At 38.1% G+C, this 21,641-nt stretch overlaps 1 protein-coding gene across 4 annotated transcripts in view; it reads right to left on the reverse strand.

Moving 5' to 3' along the window:
• Positions 1-21,641, reverse strand: part of hdac4 (histone deacetylase 4) — a 155,441-nt gene that overhangs the window by 72,642 nt on the left and 61,158 nt on the right. Inside the window, exon 1 of one of the 4 annotated variants that reach the window (XM_056754257.1) lies at positions 7,096-7,247. The exons of the other annotated variants lie outside the window; for them this stretch is intronic. Within the exon in view, the coding sequence (XP_056610235.1) occupies positions 7,096-7,099 (4 nt within the window). The 5' untranslated portion in view covers positions 7,100-7,247. Of the gene's footprint in view, positions 1-7,095; positions 7,248-21,641 lie in introns of those variants that run through there. 4 annotated transcript variants of the gene reach the window in all.

Here is a 21,641-nt window from a genome sequence, read left to right on the forward strand (position 1 = left end):
CATTTGGCAGACATTTACGGTGCATTCAAGGTATGCATTTTTTATCAGTATGCATGATCTCTTGGGATTGAATCCATAACATAAGCACTGCTAATGCAACATATTACAAATTGAGATGCAAAGCAAGTTTACTTTTAATTTGAAATGCCTTAAAAGAGTAAACCAAAAATCTAGCCTGTGCATTAAAGTATTCATCCAATTATAAAAATTCTCATTTTACTCACACAAACCTAAATGACCTCAAAGCACAAAATATATTTTAATGAACATCCGGTTGGGCTGAATCAGTACACTTAATAAAGCAGCCAAGAGCGTCAGCAGGGACGTACAGTATGTTTGACTGTGTTCCTTTTTCAAGGACTACGATAAGTTTAGAAACATTATAATATTTAAGCAAGCTTACAGTAAAATGGTGATGACATGACATCTCAAGTCATCTTATGTTTCATATGTCTGTAGCTGAGCTTCTGCATCGAGGGTACAGTCATGTGGGTTTGGAACAGCATGAGGATGATTCAAGATCTTGCTTCAAGAGGATCGGTCTGAACTAAATGAAGTTATCTAGTTAAGTTATCTGTTTTGTTTCAAACAGGGCTGAAAAGTGCTATAATAAACGGCAAAGTAGCATTCCGAGGTATTCAGTTTGGTATGTGAGAAATGTGCAGACTATTTTCAACTCCCCATTTTAGGGGCTTTTAACAACGCCTATAAGTGCAATAAATATCAAGTCCAACTTTACTGGCCCAAAAAAAGGCAATGGCATAAGACGCGCGCTTTGGATGTTGCATCACATCCTGCACCACGAGAAATCTCTCCAGAATGGCACTGTGAATCCGGGCCAATAGCCAAACGCCTCCCCTTTCCAAACCAGCATCCCTTGTTGACCCCTGGCCCTAGCCGAGATGCCCAGGGTAATGAGATCGCATCAGAGTTGCGTATCGGTGACGTCAGCAGAGCCCCAGTATTCTACAGGCCACGTTCAGATGAACAAGAGAGACATTTGTTCTGACCCGTGGACAGACCAGTGACCACAGCGTTCTGAAAAATCAGCAGTGACACACTTCAGCATGAATAGAGGAGGAACATCTTAACCTGATTTTGCTTAAGCCAACAAAGTGTCATGTAACCGCTGCTTAAGTGTTTTGTGAAATATAAAGGACTGAAAACTTGGGAATATCTAGACAATTTCATCCATTCTATTTCATTTGACATGGCTTTCATAATTTTTAACTAGATTTCTCAGTTATTGGTGCTTTGTGGTACTTACTGAATGATTGTGAATTTACAACAGCCATTCCAAACAGAAGCCGCTATAAATAGCCCGAGCTAAACAACAGCCTCATCTTCTCCATAAACATTGACTATTAATGGCATGAGTCACTGGTTTTTCTGTGTCCCTTGAGGACCTACGTGAGAGCAATCAATGTCCATTTGTTAGCAGGTTAGGTAGGCACAATAGCTGATGGATGTAAGCATGTGAATGTTTACGCAAACAGAGCAAAATGATCATGTGGTGCATGTAATGCTATTCTAATGGACTCAAATTTAATGAAAAATGCACATTTTGAGATATTAACCTTTGAGAGGCCAATGCATATCTGATATCTGAATCTGTGGAAATGCATGTGAAAGTGAGGTCATGCAGTTTACCATTTCTGTGGAGATGGGGAGATTGCACAGAATATGAAGATAAAAAAACATAAAGAGCTTTGGTAAAAAAACTCAAATTGAAATCAAGCATATTTTTAAGACCATTAAGATTTGTTTTGTATTACTATTTTCATGACAATTAGGCACATCTTCTGCCAAATATTCATTACCTCATCATCTAAGAGCAAAATAACCTTAACCTTAAGGCACAGTTTACCAAAAATTCAAATTATGTCACCATTTACTTATCTACAAGCTCTTCATAAGATGTCTTTATTCTGTTGAACACAAAGGAAGATTTTTGAAAGAATTTGAGCAATTTTCAGTTGTGGGACGAAACACTTCATGCTCCTTCGCGATCCAGCTTTTAGCTGTAGAACGCGGCACAACGCGACAGCGGTCCAGTCTGGTGTATAGAGTCACAGACTAAAGGCTGCGTCAGTGAATCTCTGTCCAGAATCTGTCAGACTTCGTGGTTGAATGAACAAAAACACACAAGATTATGCCAGAAGGCCTGTTTTGTCTAGTATTGTCGTAAGCACAGATTTCAATGTGCTAAATAAATTCCTTAATGAATGCAAAGTGTTGTGAAAATGGGAAAGCGAGTCAGATCTGCGTTCTTAAACCTGCTGCAGTGACTCCTAATGTTAATCAAACAACATAGAAAAGAGGAATTCATTGTTTGTATATTTCCTATCTGTTAGAAATGAGAGCTTTCAATTATAATGTACTTCAATGTTTAACAGATAGAATTAATGTTAAAATAAAGAAAAATAATCAATTTGATGGAGATATCAGATGCAGTACTAATATGAGAATGTTCATTCATGAAATAATGTGGTTAAAGAAATCTGTTGTTTCTATATACATTTGGAGACTAAATGTGAAATTAATAGAATGTAAACGTATATTTAAAAACATTAATGTTATGTGTGATTAATTGTGAATAATCACATATAAAATATGTGATTAATCCGATACATTTTATAATCGATTAAGCAAAAGAGAAAGAGAGAGAGAGACTGAAACTATATGACAGGATCCTGATACTTATTATTATATTTTTATCTTAACCTGTATTTGTGCAGAATGTTTTATATTTAATTTTCCTGTGCTTTGGCATTGTAAAATAAGTATTTTTTTCATGGCAATAAAGCTTCATCGAATCTTGAATCTTGAGAGAGAGAGATAGAGAGTGAGAGTGAGAGAGAGATAGAGAGGGTGAGAAAGAGTGAGAGTGAAAGATGAGACCCTAAACTTTCCATCTCTATTCCTCCTCCCTTTAAAGACTTTAAATAAAATGAGACATGAAGTCGCTTATGAGGTCATGATGACATCAGCACAGTTGCCGTGGTATCGTTGTGTATGTTTACTAGTTCGGAGGCTCTAATGCCGCTTGAAAGTGGCGAATCCCAGAACATCAGCTCCACTTCGCAGGCTAAAATCCAAACCCTGTCAGCTCGAGGACCTATATAAAGTCTCTTTTAGACTAAACAGCAGCTTAAGTAAAAGGCAAGACACACTCAGCTCTTCCACACAGCTGTCCACACTTGGCAGGGACCAAGCATCTGGCTTTGTGCAGTGATGAGATTGTGTATTAGGTGCCTGTGTGTGTGTTCGTTTGTGCGTTAGTATATCATAATTCAACCAACAGGATGCCATTCCCCATTAGGTTCAGTTGTTAAACCCTTAATATTTTTTAGACGAACAGTAAACTGCTCTATTGAAATCAATCGATACTCTTAGCTTCCCTCGGCACATGCTATACTGTAATCTACAGTACAATTATCTTTTATTCCTGTAAAGAACTGGAAGGCAACATCAAAATTCACTGCGTTCTTGACCTAAAGCCTTGAGTGCCATCTCAAAGCCTTGCTTACTAAAGGGCCAGGTACACTTGACTTTCCGCGTCCGTCTCACGCACGAACACACCTGTACAGCTTCTTAAGTATCCTCAATAGTGGATAAGCGTGGAAAGACGAGTGCACAGTATGTCACCGAATGGACTCGGCTGATTCAAAATGTTTTTGTGCATGTGCCCTGTTGTTCCTTCGCACGTTTTCAAAAAATGGGCTGCACGCAGACGGGGTCTGCAGATGACCGCGGACCCTCCTGATGACGAAAATTACATCATGCGGGCAGCCGGACTATACTTTTGCATTTATGTACGTGGACGGATGAGGTGGTAAAGCTACGCTCCACAGGCCTTGAAATTTATCCCATTAGTTCGAGTGCATCAAAAATCACCAGCCACCAGCACCCAAGCTTAATTTCGGAGATTTGCGATGAATGCACAATTACAGGCTCTCAGGGTGCCGTGATCGCAGCTTATCAAGATGTGCATTGAGACCCGCTTTCAAACAAGATGCTCAGAAAATGCAATGCTATCAGAAACGCATCATCTGAATCTCAACCTCACCAATCAGCGTTAGGTAGCGAGCCAAAGCCAACAGAGATCGAGACAGAGGTATAGACATCCAATCTCACAAATGTGTGTATAAAAATACTGCTCGTTCTCTCAAAAGATTTAACAGTAATGAAACATGACACGTTGACAGTAAACAGAAGCTAATTCATAGTCAATCGCAAAAACACTGCCATTGGCAATTATATGATATAAAGGACCACTATAGACCACTTTGCAAGATGTCTGACACTGGTCAGAAGCACGGCTACAGTTATTTATTTATCTTACATATATAATAAAATCGTAAAGATATTTGTTTAACATTTTGATTGGGTAACAAATGTTCTGTTAGTTTGTGTAGTGTTAAAAAATGAAACAAATTTCTTCTGTACCAGCATTGCTTACGTCTTCCTAAGTGGTCTGTGGACCTAAAAATACAAATTAAATTAAAGACTTACAGTATATTAAAATAAAAATCACAATTTATCAATATGCATTACTAAACTGATGCATACCATTTAAAGTATTCAATATAATTTTTTATTATTTATTTAGTAAAAAAATCAAAACAACTATCATTTCACCCATCCCTATATGTACTGAATATCATCAAATGACAAAAAAAAACATTCATTCTATACAGAATTTAAAGTAGCAGAAGGAAAATAATAGAATCAAATCAATCAATCTGAAACCATTGCATCACTAAATGAAGAGCCCTTCATAAACAACACAGACCTCTCTCTCTCTCTCCACTATGACCAAAAGATCTCTCACTCTTAACCAGACTCCACCCTCTAACAAGATGCTCCAGGCGCCCTCCTGATGGACACGACCAGCAGCTGGAGCTATTTTTATCCTCAGGTCTCCTAGCATAGTAGGAGCTTGATTTAACTTGGTTGGATTAGGATTAATTTGTGCTTTCAAACCATGATAAAAAATTTAGAAATGTGCAACACGGGACCCTAAAAACAGACAGTTGAAGGCGAGCTTCAAAAAGTGTTAAAGAGAAATCAGCCAATCAGACGCTTCCATTAACTGTACTTAAAAGCTTCACAGGTTCAGATCACAGAATGAAGAGAGAAAACTGGAGCATGTATATTCATTTAATAAATATACATTAATATACAGATATTTAATAATAAATATAAATAAATAAATAATAATTTGAAAGATTTATGTTAAGATTATACCGATTTTTTTTATAACAATATAAAATATAAAAACAGTATAGACACAAATATTATATGATATCACTTTATTAAATCATGAAAAATACAAGCAAACTCTAATCTAGTCTTGATCGTAATGCGTCTCCTGTGAGTGGAGGCTAAACCTGTTTCTAAATTGAGTTTAACCGAATATCTGTTTTAAACATTTAGCGGAGATCTAACCAGTGGATTTAGATACAAGTAAACTATAACCAGAAAAAAATACATGATTTAATATTTAGTCTCTTTAACAGAAAGAGCAGAAGTTCTGACCACATAGTCATCTAATTTCTTCTGTATCTTCTGTACAAACAATTCCCAAGACACCCTGAATGTCACTGCTGTTTTTATCTGACCACATCCTCCTCAATACAAAAACCAAAATCAAACCGTGACTGGTGGCTTTCCATGTCAATCACGCACACTCGTCTCGTCTATGTGGGCAGTTTTTGGCCTGAGTAAGTTGCGCACTGCTTAGACCAGACTCTGAGCAGATGGCTCAAATAAAAAGCTTCCCTCATTAAAACTTAAGAAAACTTGTGAGAAAGACCGAGGGACGTGCAGGACGACAATGAAAACAGTGCAGCGTGCTGGGGTGTTCTGCGAAGCCACTGGACGAGTCACATCTGCTTTTAATAGACACGATAGAGAGAGAGAGAGAGAGAGAGAGAGAGAGAGAGAGAGAGGAGTGAGCAATGCTCAGTCAATTGTGAATGGCACTGAGGTAGGACACTGCAGGTTTTTGGCTGACTAAGTGTGTGTGCGTGGTGTCATCTGGACACTGCCCACCACATTTACAACAACACACAAAGATCGCCGAGACACTGAAATCCTAATTAATATAAACAGGAAACACCAAAACGGAGGCGAAAACATCCTCACAAAACAAACACAACAATCTCTCCTCTTTCTCCATATCACCTCAATTGCATCTCTCATTTCTCTCCGTCCCGTGTCCTGTACGGTGTGAACAAAATCATGTTTTGTATACATACAACATATATTTTAAATAATAAACTGGTAAGACATATTTTGGATAATCCTGTGTATTTAAATCTTTCCAAATGCAGGGGATCTTATCTTCCATCTATCTTAAAACAGGTGTAGGATGTCCAATAACAAATAAATGACACAATAAAACCCACATTTTACAAAACGCGTAGTGCCGACTCAGAAACAAGTGTAAACGGCTGATAAACGCACACCTGTGACCGCACGTCAGTTGAATTCTACAACAATGCGTCAAGACGCGACGTCGCACAATAACCATAAACGACTCTATTTCAGTATGTGCTAAACATCCCTTAATAACAAGTTTGACCTCGTCTTGACTTGTTCGGGACACGTCCCGTTCTGTATTTTCACATTGCGCCACGTATCTTCATCACTCGCACGTGTGAAAAAATAACGTAAAACATCCCATTGATACATCTAACATAGTTCTTGCAAAATCGCTGGAGACGTTTCTATTATCGCGAGGCATATGCCATCATACCGCCCAACCCTGGTTTCATCTTCTCTAGACAGCCTGTCCTGGACAGAGTCCCTGCACCACAAACACAGTCAAGCGGAACACCTCACACACACAAACACACACAAACACTCAGCACAATACACTAGATTGACAATAAAGTAGATTGAAAAGCTTTCATCGCCGTCTCGCTACTCATCGCACACTGTTCAAGGATGTAGCATGCATGTACACACACACACAAACACGAGTGTTTGCATATCTCAGCACCACGCAATAAAGCCTCCATACACCCGTCCACCCACGCAACCTCCCTAACACACACTCCGAACACCCTGTACAGAAACAGTGCTTACCCATCAGCCCCTCGGGTCCAGAACAGGGAGACAGGCGGACACCGTGCCGAAGGGTTTACTCAGACTCTGGCGGAGGAGAAACACACGCTCTCTGTGCTGTTTCAGTGCATGAAACAGCACTGACTGCCGCGCTCTCGGTCTCTCACATTCCCTGTTTCTCTCTCTGACTCTCTTCCCTCAGGCTGTATCTGTATCTCTCTCTCTCTCTCTCTCTCCCTCACCTCTCGCCCCTCCCCGTTTCTCGCTCCCCTCCCCTCGGCCGATGACATCACAGGACCGTTGCAGGCATGCTGAGTGTTTATGTGCACTGCTGTGGTTTCCTGGAACATGAAGCAGATTCACAGTAAATCCAGGATTCTCTCTCTCTCTCTCTCTCTCTCTCTTTAGTGCACTTCACCGGTGTTTACAGAGAGCGCAACAGTGGCCGCCCCCTTTTTCAGCGGTATTTTTCCCCATTCATGTGCGATCTTCAATTGAGATGTTTGAATCCCAAACCAAACTGAGCAGCTTAGACATGAATCACAACATGACAACAATTGACCAGAAGCAAGAAACAGTGAGACGAGCATCTTCACGAGGGAATAAACAAAGCAGGCAAAGAAGGTTTGCGAAATGAACAAGAAAGGGCCGCTCAATATAATGTTTTATTCCCTTTAAATTGATTTCTATTGCACTTTCTAAATGTTGCATTGTTGCACAGCAGTTTTACAGAAAATGTATTTAAGGAGTAGAGACATGGGAAATAAAGTAAATATCTTTCAAATGATGCTGTCAAATCGATTAATCACGATTAATCGATTCCATAAATAATGTGTGTGTTTATATATTATATGTCCTGAACCACAAAACCAGTCATAAGTAGCACAAGAAAAAAAGAAAAGAAAAGACAAATTAGACCCAAACAGTTCCAACAAATGAAACTTCCTAAATAACAACTATTAAACCCCCCCTATTCTTCATAAACATTTACTTAGTGACTTTTAATCAAAGTAACTGAGTGCAGCTGTGACACGTCAGAGGAGATCTGACCCTCCCAGCGGAGACTGGTTTCTCCCAAGATTTTTTTTCTCCATCAATTTATCATTGGAGTTTGGGTTCCTCGCCACAGGGCATTGTTGGCTTGCTTACTCACCGGGAGATTGCATTTGAAAAATATTAATTACTAGAATGACCTTGCTTGTTCTATAAACACCACGCACTGTGCTGTGTTTTACATTTTCTGTGTTTTTCTGTTTTTCTCCTTTAAAGCTGCTTTAGAAAAATCCACATCGTGAAAAGCGCTACATTAATAAAATCAAATTAAAAATTACCAAAATTGACCATCTTCCATGAAAATATTCGGAAAATTTTATACCGTAAACACATCAAAATTGTATTCCATTGAGCCGATGCAGCAAAAATGGTAACAAAAATGACCAAAAACATGCCAACAAACATGGCACGCTGCTGCCCGCTCATTCAGAATCACCTACTCACGTTTGGTATCTGTGTAAAGCTTAGAATGTTTACTTTCAGATTCATCTACTCTCCACAATGTCATTACAGCGGTAAGCCTATTTCGAGCGTTAAAACCCGTTTCTTTTTACTAGCGGCCTGCTACGGCTCCTCTGATGGACAAGATGTTTTTGCAACCTCAGATTCCAGTTTTCAAAATAGTTGTATCTCAGCCAAACAAACATTACGTCCATGGAAAGCTTATTTGTTTATTCAGATGATGTATAAATCTCAATTTCAGACCCTTATGACTGTAGTCCAGGGTCGTATACTGTATGTGTGTGTTATGTATTTATATGATATATGTGGGTGTGTGTGTATTTATATAATAATTATACATAATAATACACACACAATAAAATTTCCTATAGAATTGTAATCAGAATATTATTTATAGCACTACATATTCATTTAATACAAAAAAGAATGGCAAAAATAGTGGATTGCTCTTCTCAAAATTACTGGAAGTATAGTGCTGCCCCAGAGATTTTAATTAAAATAACAATGATGACTTCTATAGTGGTGCCAATCATAAACATTAAGGTTAATGATAGAAACACCTAAAAATATTTATAAGTTACTTTATTCATAATGACAGAATTGTGGTATCTGGGTGAACTGTCCCTTTAAAGAAATAATAACTTCAAATAATGGCAGCAGGATGGTGTAATAAAAAGTGTGAACAAACACACGTCTCATATGACCATACATTTAACATCTCGTTCTCATCCGGCCCTATGGGAGTTCAGCTGTACAGCTCATTTACGGCTTCTCTTGAGTTGTTCATTTCATTGATTAATTGACTTATCGGACAGGAATATCCTAATGCTCGTGAACTCAAACCCCTGCGTTCAGCCATCCATCATCTCAGCACATTGTTTTGCTGAATCACTAAGCTCATAATTCTTAAAAACATTAAGCTATTTCATTTGCGATCACGATAAACATGAGAAAAACAAGAGTACTGTACGTGCACGCACACACACACAGCAGAGGGGTTTGGAGTGTTAATGCAATAACATAATAATAAGTTTGGCATGAGTTTCACAAGCCCCAGCCCTTGTTCATCTGTCGTCTAATTAATCTAGAAGTCTCTGGCCTCCATTTTTGAGAAGAAAACAAAACCCATGATTAGTCATTTCTTATTCTAATTAATAAAAGTAAGAAAGTTGAAGAGCAACAGGGTGCTTGAGCATAAAACTTACTACAGCCGAAAATGATTACGGCACATATAGCTTCCCAAGTGAGTTCCGTTTAAATGAACTACATTAAATAATGTTCTTATACTTTGTGCTATAGATTTATATATATATTTATAAATTGAGGTGAATAAATCACAATAAACGAACCTAGAAGCAATCCATTTATTATTATAAGTATTATTTATTGCTTTATTTTTGTGTATAGCTATGCTTGCCTGGTGTTTTTGTTCTTAATCTATATGAATGTATTGTATGTTATTTGTATAAATGTACACATATATATCTACATTATTTATACTGTATTACTGTATTAACGTTATTGTTTCTGACTTTCTGTCAGACATAAGAAGATCCAAAAAAATACAGAAGCAATTCATATCCTTTTTCAGTAATATATAAATCTCAGTTATTGAGCATAAAAATCTAGAACATAAAAATCATTATGTTCATTTTACCCCAGCTGTTGGGTACAATTTGGTGGGAAATACCAGTTTGATGTCATCAGATAAAGATACAGTAAACACAAAGTAACCTCCAATTTTATGTTACAAACAGAGAATGGATTATAGAGTCAAAACTTAAGGACTTCAGCTTTAACATCAGATATTAAAGTCGAAAAATCAACAGAAGGTCTCCAATTTACTTCTGTATTAAATAAATCTAACGTTCTTTAATTATGTAGTAAATCTTAATCCAGATTTATTTTTATGGATTTACATAACACGCATTATGCAGCATGCTTGTCTAAAAATGAATAAAATGTTCCTTTAGATGCTCCTTGAAACAAAAATGTGAGAGCAGATCCCTGAGCTAGCCGCTTCAGAGAAATCACAAACAAAAATCATTAAGGCTGTGATGCATGAAGCATCTTTAGGATTCTGAAAAGCAAGCTCCAATCTGGGATATCCCGTGACACCCCACACTCCCATCCATGAAATCAAGGATGAAATGCTATAGCAGACACTTTAATTCTGAAGGGTTTGTCTACAACTGCATGAAGATCTGTGATATGCTCTGTGGGCGGAGCCATCAGAGGTCCGCTGAGGTGAAGCGGAGGTCCATCTTTACGGCACGGCCGGAGCTGACGGGTCACGTTGGTAAAGCCTGACGCTTAACAAAGCAGAAAATCGATGGCACATTTACTTGAGCTCAATGTTAATCAATACGCAGCGTGTTCAGATACAAGCGCAGAAAGGGAGCGAGAGCGCCAGCTGAAATATTTATCCTACAGATCTCTTTCATACGAGCAAACAATACCACACGGCCAACACCCAAACCGTGCGCTGCTGGATCTTTTACGAAGAGCCTTCGAGCATTCGAACTCTGTTCGGTCCAAAATAGAGAGAACACAATCCCAACTCTCATATAAACAAGCGCACGCTCAAACAAATCTTATCGCACAAAAGATGAAATGTAATCAACAGATACTCTTACGATCATTCTGTACACTACAGAGACCGAATTTAGTTCTGTAAACAGGAAGTTTGGAGTAAAATGAAGATGGGCGGCATGAGCAAACTCTTACATCAGGGTGTGAGTAATTTTATATCACAGCTGCAGCGAACACCCCAATATAGATGCTTTTTGCAACTGTTTGGATCAAATTCAAGTGAAAATGATTTCTATGTTAAATATATCTATTTTCTTATCTATACATACACTAGGTTCCTTAGAAAACGGCAAACAACTGACTGGCATGATGACAACACGTCCCCAACACATTCAGATCCACAGATAACACTCATAAACGCCCCGCCTCGGACAGAAATAGACCGTCTCTAAACATCAAGTGATCAAGAGACTGAGTCAAGTGCTCTACCAGCGTTCAGGATGTACGTTCAGGTGCTTTGATCAACAACAAAGGTGTCCGTTAAAAAACACCTGGAGGGCTGGCAAAAACCGAGGCACATCTCATGCAAACTACCACCTCTTTATGTATCATGGGAAGGCCTTTTCCATGACAGCTTTAAATTCTCGGAATGCACCCGGATACAGAATCCATCCTGCCCGGGCTATTTTAGTTTAAACAACAGGTCTGCTCTTATAAACGCCGCTGAAATAGAAAAGATTTGGAAGGAAAGAAAAAGGAAAAATTGTAACGCGTGTGATTCAGGATGTGCGGAGGTGGACGGAAATGTTGCCGGGATTCCACTACAGGACAATGTTCTGTGGATGGAGAGGTCAGCTACCTACGATAACAAAAATGTTCATTCATTTATGTGTCATAAATGTTCATGACAAATATTCACCCTCACGTCATTCAAAAACACTCTTTGACTCTTTCCTCTGTGGAACACAGAAGAAGATATTTTGAGAAATGTCTCAACATTCGTCAAAATACCTTTTATTGTGTTCTGCTGCAGAAAGAAACACAGGGTTGAAATAACAAAAAAGAATGAAAGAATTTGTATTTTTGGGTGAAACTTCCCTTTAAATAACGTACATATAAATAATAAACAAGAAAGCATGCAAAGTAAACAAGTTGTCTCCCTCAGCAGTGTATGGGAAGTAAAGATACTGTCGCTTTCCCACTTTAATATGCTAAAACAGGCTTTTGGATATAGGACACCATCTCTCTCCTTCTTTAACAGCGTGGGGCCGGTGTGGTAAATAATGCAGTTCCTCTAATGATCAACTCTGAATGAAGAAAATCTGCAGCCAGCCAAACAGATGAGAAACATAAATAAAAGATGGATGCTACAGTATAAACAAGGAGCCTCGCTTTCCTCGGGGGAAACGGCAGACCTGAAATAAAGAAAGAGACTGCAAGAACGATATTTTCATCCTTTTTCCCCCTCAGGGCACTAAAACCCAACTCCAAATATGTGAAATATGGTGTCATGTATTATTGATTTAAGCTATTTATAATCCTGCCTGTGTGTGTGTGTGTGAGTGTGCATCTGTCCGGCTGCAGACTTGTGCGGCTCTGAGATTCTGAGATAGATGTAGCAGTGTTTCGTTTTAATACGACACGTGACTTACAGCTCTCCCATCTGTTTTAAATGGCAACATTAATAATGTTTCCAGCAAACTCCAGAAGAAACGCTGGTGTAATGACGCGAGAATGAATGCTGGATAGCTTTGAATAAAATGAGCATTAAGCCAAGAAATATTTTGCACAATATATGTCAAACAATTTGAACTTTTTTACCAGTCCAAGCTTAAAGGCACGCCTATTTATTTATTCATTGCTTGCTTTAAATACTTTATACTTAAATACTCTATTACCAGCATTTAAATACGTTTTTTAATACAATTTTTTTTAAACAAAATAAAAAACAAATTAAATATATCTAGTGGGCAAAATTAGCTTCTTTAGACTCTCAAGGTCTAATTCACTCAACACTAAAAAAACGACCTAAAATGAACTGTACATTGCTTTGGATAGAAGTATATGCCAAATGTAAATGCAGTTCACATTTTCACAACCAACTTTTTTAACAGTATTAAAGTTTCCAGGCATGCAGGGCACAAGGCGCTTTTCCTTCACTTTCCGATCCAACTCACCCTTTTCAAAAATAGTTTGACAAATAAATCAAATAAAACATTGCAGGCACAGTTTATTCAACAATTTCAAGCATTTAAGGCCAAAACTTCAAAATAAAACATTTTAGAGATCATGAGAAACAAATTTATTCAAGTGTCCAAATCTTACATCGACAGTTTTTGAAAACACACAGAAATAACAGAGTGAATGTTTAACAAAGAGAGGGCAGAGATTCAAGGCACTAAGCTGGGAAGCTTCCAAAATTTACTTTCCTTTCCACAAACAAGATAATAACAGCTCTTCATGCAAAGTTTGTATTGGATTATTGAGGCTAATTGCTATTTTAAACAGCCCTGATCTCTTCTTTTGCAACGCTGCTCAGGCCAACGAGCATAAATATGCACACAAATGCAGAAGAAGATGGATCGACATGAGGTCTTGATGTCAGGAACTGCATCTCGCAAACTGCACAACTACCCATTAGGTTCAATGCAATACATTTGACAAGATCGCACTTATAAACCTTAAAACAAACTTCTACCCTATACAAAGCAAGCCTGCATGTCATTTGTGTTCCAAATGTATTATAATTTTGTTTTAGGTGTATTCAAATTTTAATATTAAAATACAAATATTAATAAAAAAGTTTATTAATATTCATATTTGGACACATTAATATTTTAAATAAGTTTTTATTTTAAGCTTTTAATTTTCATGTTTAGCAGTTTTGTTAAATGCTTTTGTCATTTATTATTTATTTTTGTTAAATGCTTTTGTCTTTTTATAATTTATTTATTTTTTAAATTGCAATATAAGATTAATTTATTTTTACTTTATTTTAGTTATTGTTTATTATTATAATTCTAGTTCCTTAAACTTATTTTACTTAATTTCTTGGGCAACGTTTCAATTTTTTTAATTTAAATAACCTTTTTGTCTCCAATTATGTACAAATTCCCCATCTGAATAATCTGAATACAAGGTCTGTAAAAAGAGAGCGACTCATTACTGCGCCATTCAATGACCTCATGATTTACATTTCTGGAACATTTCTGCCCCAAGTCCTCATTAACTTCTGACCTTTGAACTCGGGTCATCCTCACTGCCAAACCCCGTCCGATCACACCTGGTCATGGTCAAATCTATCACGAGGTGCTTTCGAAGAGACTGACCCCTCTGCAGTTTACTCCTAGTGTGTACTCAACCCTCATTCTTTTGTTCTCTCACACCCGTGTGTCAAAACAACATCAATGGCTTCTGCTGCCAAGAGCACGTAGGAGGAAAGATCTCATTCATATTTACTCAACCCCTCAGGCTCATCACCATCTCTCTACCTCCTCCTCGTGCTGAGAGAGTGGGTGTGCTGGTCCATTAGCACTCCAACTCGAGAGCGGAGAGGCAAAGCTCCAGACCCCTGCAGACTCTCGGCCTGGCCTGACCGGGTTTGATCTGAGGTTTTGGAGCAGTTCAGATCCACCCATCCTTCCTCTCTTCATAAGCTGTTAAGACATGATGGTGGTGAAGTAGACCAATGTTAGATGTATCGTACACACTACCTTCTGCCTATATGAGCGGTGCATTAATAATGCACAGGGTACATGCGTTGAGGCTTTTATAAAAGGCAGACGAAATAAGCCTTTAATATTAAGAGGAGTTAATGACGTGTGTGGTGCCATGAAAGCTACTGGAGGTGAAGTGATGTCTACTGTGTTCGGTCACAAACCCAGCGGGCCTAAAAACACTTCAGTTTTTCTAATATTAACAAATCTTGATAATGAGAAATTAAGATGATTAACTAGGTATAATGTGTTACATTTTGATTAGATAACTGTAATCTTATTGATAGATGGACGTATGATTGAAAAAGCCAAAATATTCAATAAACAAACATGCATTGAATATTAAGGCGGTTTCATTTTGAAAAATGCAATATGATATATTTTTTATATTAAAATGTATTTAAAACTTTTATAACCAACACATTATCTCAGTGAACTTAAGTCAAAACAATCGAAAAGTATACGGCTGTGGTTTTCTGACGCAGAAGTAAAAAAAATAATTGGACAATGTCATTTAAAAAGATCTAAATATATACATTTTTTAACCTAAAACTTTGACTTTTCATAACATCATGATGTATTAAACTACTTTTATTCCTAACCACGATTTATCTTGCTGCCCTAGACTTTCTTCAATATTTTTAGTTAATGTATAGAATGTAAATACCAAAATATGATTAAAAGCCCATTAGCATCAAATAAAATAATGTACATTAGCTGTCTTTTCATTGTTATTTGATTTTTATTTTCATTTTTCTCTCTTCGATATTCCTCCAAAACAACTACAACAACAGAAATAAGGACCTCATTCTTGTCTTTTATTTTCCAAAAGCGCACTTGTCTTTACAATCCACCTTTATTTCATCATGGACCGAGCTCACATTCAAAGAAGCTACATCCTAAATTGCAATCACGCTGAAGTATTAAAGACTCAATTTGCTACAATAACCAAATGCCCAAATGGAAAATAAAAGCCAACCATCCTGCTGTATGGCACACAGTCTAGACACGACACTCCCTCCCCCCCATTCACCCATACAAAATTCAGACGCCTATAAAACGCCGCCCGTCCCATTTACAGGGTGCAGCTAATGCTCTTCAAGAATAAGACGGAGGCGAATAAATTGGGTTAAAACGTCGTCCACTCTAGCGGAAATCAAAAGTCTGTCTGGATATGAGGAAATGACGGCTGGTTTTAAAACACATGTTGGTGGGGAGGCACATAGTACAGCAGGCCACACTGATTCCTGTAAAATATCCATTCCACTGCTATTAACTGCGCTGCTGGTGTCTAATGTGTTGATCCTATCCTGTTTTATCGTACATAACATGCGTGAACGAGCTCTGGACAGCAACAGAGCAAATGACTCGACCTTATATATAGTAAAGATTATGTGTGATCCATTTCATCTTAAAGTGTAATTTCAACTCGCTTGTTAACTGAGAAATTCGAGAGAAACCACTGGAGGAACCAAAACGTGTCAAAAACTGTCAAAAGTACGAGTTGACAAATAAACAGAATTGGACAAATTAAAATGAATCCATATGTGACCCTGGACAACAAAACCAGTCTAAAAGGGGAATTTTTCGAAATGTTTACATAATCTGAAACCTGAATAAATAAGATTTCTATTGATGTATGAGTTGTTAGAATATGACAAGATCTGGCTGAGATACAACTGTTTAAAACGCAGGAAACTGAGAGTGCAAATAAATCCAAATATTGAGAATATCCCCTTTGAAGTTGTTAATCAGCGCCACTGTGTCAGGCCATCCACTCACAAAGGTATTTATATATTTAAGGTAGGACATTTACAAAATATCTTCATGGATCTTAACTTAATATCCTAATGATTTTTTGAGAAATAAAAATATAATAATAATAATTTTGACCCATACAATGTATTTTTGTCTTTTACTAAAAATGCTCCCGTGTTACTTAAGACTGGTTTTGTGATCCAGGGTCACATATTTACTTTATAATGCATAATGTGAGCGACTCATAATTTACTGATTAACCAAATACCATTCTTCGCCAGACATTGTTTTACTTTGAAATATGTTTTGGAAGTGAAAAAGCGTATAAAGGCAAATTTCATTTTGACCAAAGTTATGAATTACGGGTCATAGAGTACGTCAGATTTCTCAATCACAATCTCACAGCCTTTCTTCAAACTGTAACATGTCACTACGTGTGTGCATAAGAACATATGTACGGTATGAATGGGATGTGTTTAAAATGCCATTCGATGCACTACGGTCCTGACAGAATAGCCGTCTCCTGTCTCCTGGCCGCTTCGCTTGGCAGCTCTGACCTGGGCACGGATGCCAAGGCGGGTGGACAGGGTGCCACATTCAGAGGAGCAGGCGGGAGGCCTGGTGACCATCTGTGAGGACTGGCACCTGGACCAGCCAGAATTCTGCCTCCAAAAACTCATGTACTGTACACGGGTGACTTCCTCTAAAAACCTCTCATTTACCTCTCCACACAATCCAGATAGCAACTGTTAATTGTGAGTTTGTAACGGGGCTGGGCGCTGTGACGGTATATTCTCTGCGATGACGGAAATGTGTTAATAATATGTATATTTGTGCAAGTATTTGTGAGCACTAACAACATGAGAGCAACCAAAAACATGGAGTGACAAAGCACGTGTCAGGAAAGATCAGGAATTTTGGCTTGCATGTATTAGGTTCCAAAAAAGGACCCTTCACTTGTGAAGTATAACATTCATTAAATTTAATCCAAACAAAGATATTGAAACTTGGTTATGTAAAGCATAAACCATTTGTCAATAAATTTAGTTAAAACAACTATATCATGATTTACAAAGGGGTGTAATCTCATCTCTGCTTTACAAGTTTACAATTGATCACAAGTCTCATCATAAATAGTTTCAACTAGTGTAAGCAAAACAGTCAAATGCATTTTATGATGTTGAATCAGCATACGGAAAGTAATCGCTTATGCAATATATGTGTCATAGTATGCACTCAAACTGTAAGATGATTTGTTGTACAAGGGAGCATGGATTTCAGGGACCTGATAAAGCCCCGCCCTCGACCTCCGACAGCCCCGCCCCCTCAGCTTCAACAGTGCATATCAGTTCACTGTACAGACCTGGTCAGTCTCCAGGGCCACTGGAGCTTAGCCAGCCCTGGAGAGAGTGTGAGAGAGAGAGAGAGAGCGCAGTAAGGAGCGATGAAATGACCCTTTTCTTCTGAGAGAGATGGAAATGCATCATAAGCCAAATGAATCTATCAGCCATACAAAAACTGCCTCCACAGCGGAAACAAGGTGACCCTAAAACACATTATCCTTTCAAAATGCTTTGCTTAATTCAAACAAAGTGAACATTTTATTAGCATCCCTTTGTCATGGATGTCATGGCTGAGTTATCTTGAGCCGTGGTCCTCATCCAGCAGACGCACACAACAGAATCTCTGTTCTAATTAGAGATCTGCGCCGGCCTGAATTAAGTTAAATTAAGTTGAAGTCTGAACCCGGCATGTAAGTGAGATGCTGCATCTCTCTCTGGCACTTAAGATCTCATCTATAATTCAGACCTCTAAATAAAGAGGCCGCTCTGTGATATAACAAGACTCTGGCAGCACCAGGCGGCCTCTCTAAGCTCATCGCCGTAGGGCCAGAACCCAAAACAGACACACACATCAACACCGCTGGACAGCCAAAAAGTCAAGGAAAAGATTTCGCATGCATGGTAATTCGGCTGCTGTGGGCAGCAGGCCTGTGCACGATACAGCCATGTAAAATATTAATATTCTGACAGTATTATTTATTTATAACTTATTTATGCAACTAATTATTTTTTGCTTATAAAAGGCAATTGTAGCCAATTAGATTCCAAATGTTTGATACAAGACTTATAACATTAAAGGGGTCATATGATACGGCTAAAACAATTATTATCGTTTGTTTTATATTTAAGGCTCAAGAACGCTGTATTTTCCACATACCGTGCATGTTTGTATCTCCTCTGCCCCGCCTCTCTGAAACGCACAGATTTTTTACAAAACTCATCGCTCAGAAAAACGAGGTGTACTATGATTGGCCAGTTAACCAGTGCGTAGTGATTGGTCGAATACGGCAAGCATGTGATGGAAATGTAACACTTCTAACCATATTTGGAACATCAGGTTCCAAAGAAATTGTATTGACAGCAGGTTCACTCGACTTACTTGCGTATACATTTGGGCGGTCTTAGTCAAATTCTACCACGAACTGAAGTAGATTTGTGGTGGTGTGGTTACACGTGGCGTTTTAGGCAGGTCTGGGTGAGCATTCGCTCCCTTTTTGTTCCCACACTTTAACTTTTTCAATTTTACATGCCTAATACATACATGGACAACTAATAACACACCAAAGACACAGAAAAACACTTATTCGCACCATACGACCCCTTTAAAGTAAAGCTCAAGATTTCATTTTGTGTTTTGAATTGAAAAGACTAGAACAAATTCATCCTGAATGAAGTTTTATATCAAAGTCAAACATCTGTGAATAATCACATGCTGTATATGGCAAATATCCAATATACTGCCCGCTATATCTATGCCATCACCAACACACATATCTTTTGGCAGACGGGTGTATCACAAGCACAAACACACACGTTTTACTGCCTCCCTCTGAATGAGACACACGCTCAGTCAGGCTACTTAATATTCAAACAAATCTGTCCTCATAAACTTCATCGGCCCGCGTGTGTGAATCAGATCCTCACAGCCTCCTTCAGACAGCCATCAATTCTCACACACACTTTCATTACAAAAATGTTAAAAGTGCAAAACTGAGAACTCTTAGTCTTAATTTATACAATGGACGACGTTTTGTTTGCCTCCATGAACTGCATTTACATTCATGCATTTAGTGAATCAAAACCACTGTATACTTTACATTAAACCTTCTACTAAACTAAACTTTCATCATTATTTCTAGACAAACCAAAAAAAGCAGTATATAAGTAGTAAACCCAGTATGCATTTAATGATAGGAGGCACACGACACTAAACACCCCTCTCTCTCTCTTATGTTCCCATCTCCTTTCCAACAACAGTATATTGCATATAGCTGCTATAAAGAGCAGATGCATTTGCATGCTTTTTCGGAGGAGGCTGGTTTGGAGCAGGGAGGTGTGGGCGTTTAACAAGTCGACAACAGCTCATCTTCATTTTCAATTCATTTTCCGCCCTCGTAGCAGGAGATCTGCCCGGCACGTTTGAGAGAGCCAGTGCGCTTCACAAGCCTCCTCTGAGGAAGAGCGTGTACGAGCGAGTGAATCACGTGCGAATGCATGAAAAGGTCATACCGTAGGCATTGCTTGACCGGAGTGTGTGTCGCAGAAGCTTTGACACCAAAGTCCGCAGGAAAAACACACACTCGGTGATGATTCAAGCTCTCTGCAGACGCAGACAAACATGTTGACATGCACAAAAAAAATTCGGACCGGGTTCGATTTTCTGCGTTTTTTGCATCCGTAGCAAGCATTTTGAGTGAACATTTTTAAAAATTCAGATACACCATAGAAACGAGAGCCAAATATGAAAAAACGCATACGAACATTTCGGACTGTATGTGCAAAGACCTTTACAGTGTAAAAAGTGGTTTGCGTACAAATCAAAACATGTGTGAAATATACAGAACCAGAATATTCAGGCTGATATCTTACAGTTAATGGTCTTAAAATGCTAAATAATGGATGAACTGCATTTGGTGCTTTGAAATATGTGTGGTATTCAGATAACAGCATCATAAGACCAATGAGAAGATAACTACAGTCCATACAGTTCGGAAATGCCAGGGCTGGATAAGACTGCTACAATCCAAAATCTTCAAGAGTGCCATATCCACATGGAAATATTAAACACACAGTAAAAAGTAACATCAGCCCATGCTCAGAGAGAGTGTTTCCAATCAATACTCATTTAGCAGGGAAGAGAGAGAGAGAGAGAGAGAGACATGGAAAGGTAAGAGGAGCCGTTGGCAGTGACCAGGTCTCCAGACACAGCTTTCAGCACCATCTGTTTCCTGCTTAGCCCCAGTCTTAACACAGCCTAAACCTAAGCTGAACCCAACCTAGAGAGAACCTGAACCAAAACCTGCACCCAAACGGTAGGGCTTTATCACAAAAACTTGGAAACCAATGATCGGGTACACAAACTGCTTAGATTAGAATCAGAATTAAGGATGCACCAATATGTACATTTTGGCTGATACTGATAATTCTTTAACAATGGAAGCCGATAACCCACATATTGATTAATATACAGTATATCAAAATGAATATACATTTTTCAGAGCTTGAAACAAAAGAGACAATTTCGACAACTGCTTCTATTTAACAACATTGACTTCAGAAAACAAACAGAAAACATTTAACTTAAATTAAATGATGTACACAGCCTACTTTACACTACTTAAAGATTATTTTATAAACTTGTCTAGTATAATGTGTATTTAATAAACAAGTTATAGATGGTCATGCCAGATGTTCAACCCCGTAGTGTTCTCAATAGTCTCATGTCTAACAGGTCTCAAGACAAAACAATTTTAATTATTTGTAATTTATTGACATTAAAATATACGGCCGATTTTATAATTGGCTGCCCAATGACATAAAAAAACAATTATTTAACGATATTGATATGGGGGATAATATATCATGCATGCGTACTTACAAACCAAATGTCTAATTTTTGTTCTTTAAGACTGTTCATAACTGTAACTTTTTTCTCCATCATCCTTTCCTTCCCTTCTATGCTTTATTTACTCTTTTCTTCCCC

The sequence above is a fragment of the Triplophysa dalaica genome, chromosome 8, assembly GCF_015846415.1.
Source record: "Triplophysa dalaica isolate WHDGS20190420 chromosome 8, ASM1584641v1, whole genome shotgun sequence".
NCBI lineage: Eukaryota > Metazoa > Chordata > Actinopteri > Cypriniformes > Nemacheilidae > Triplophysa > Triplophysa dalaica.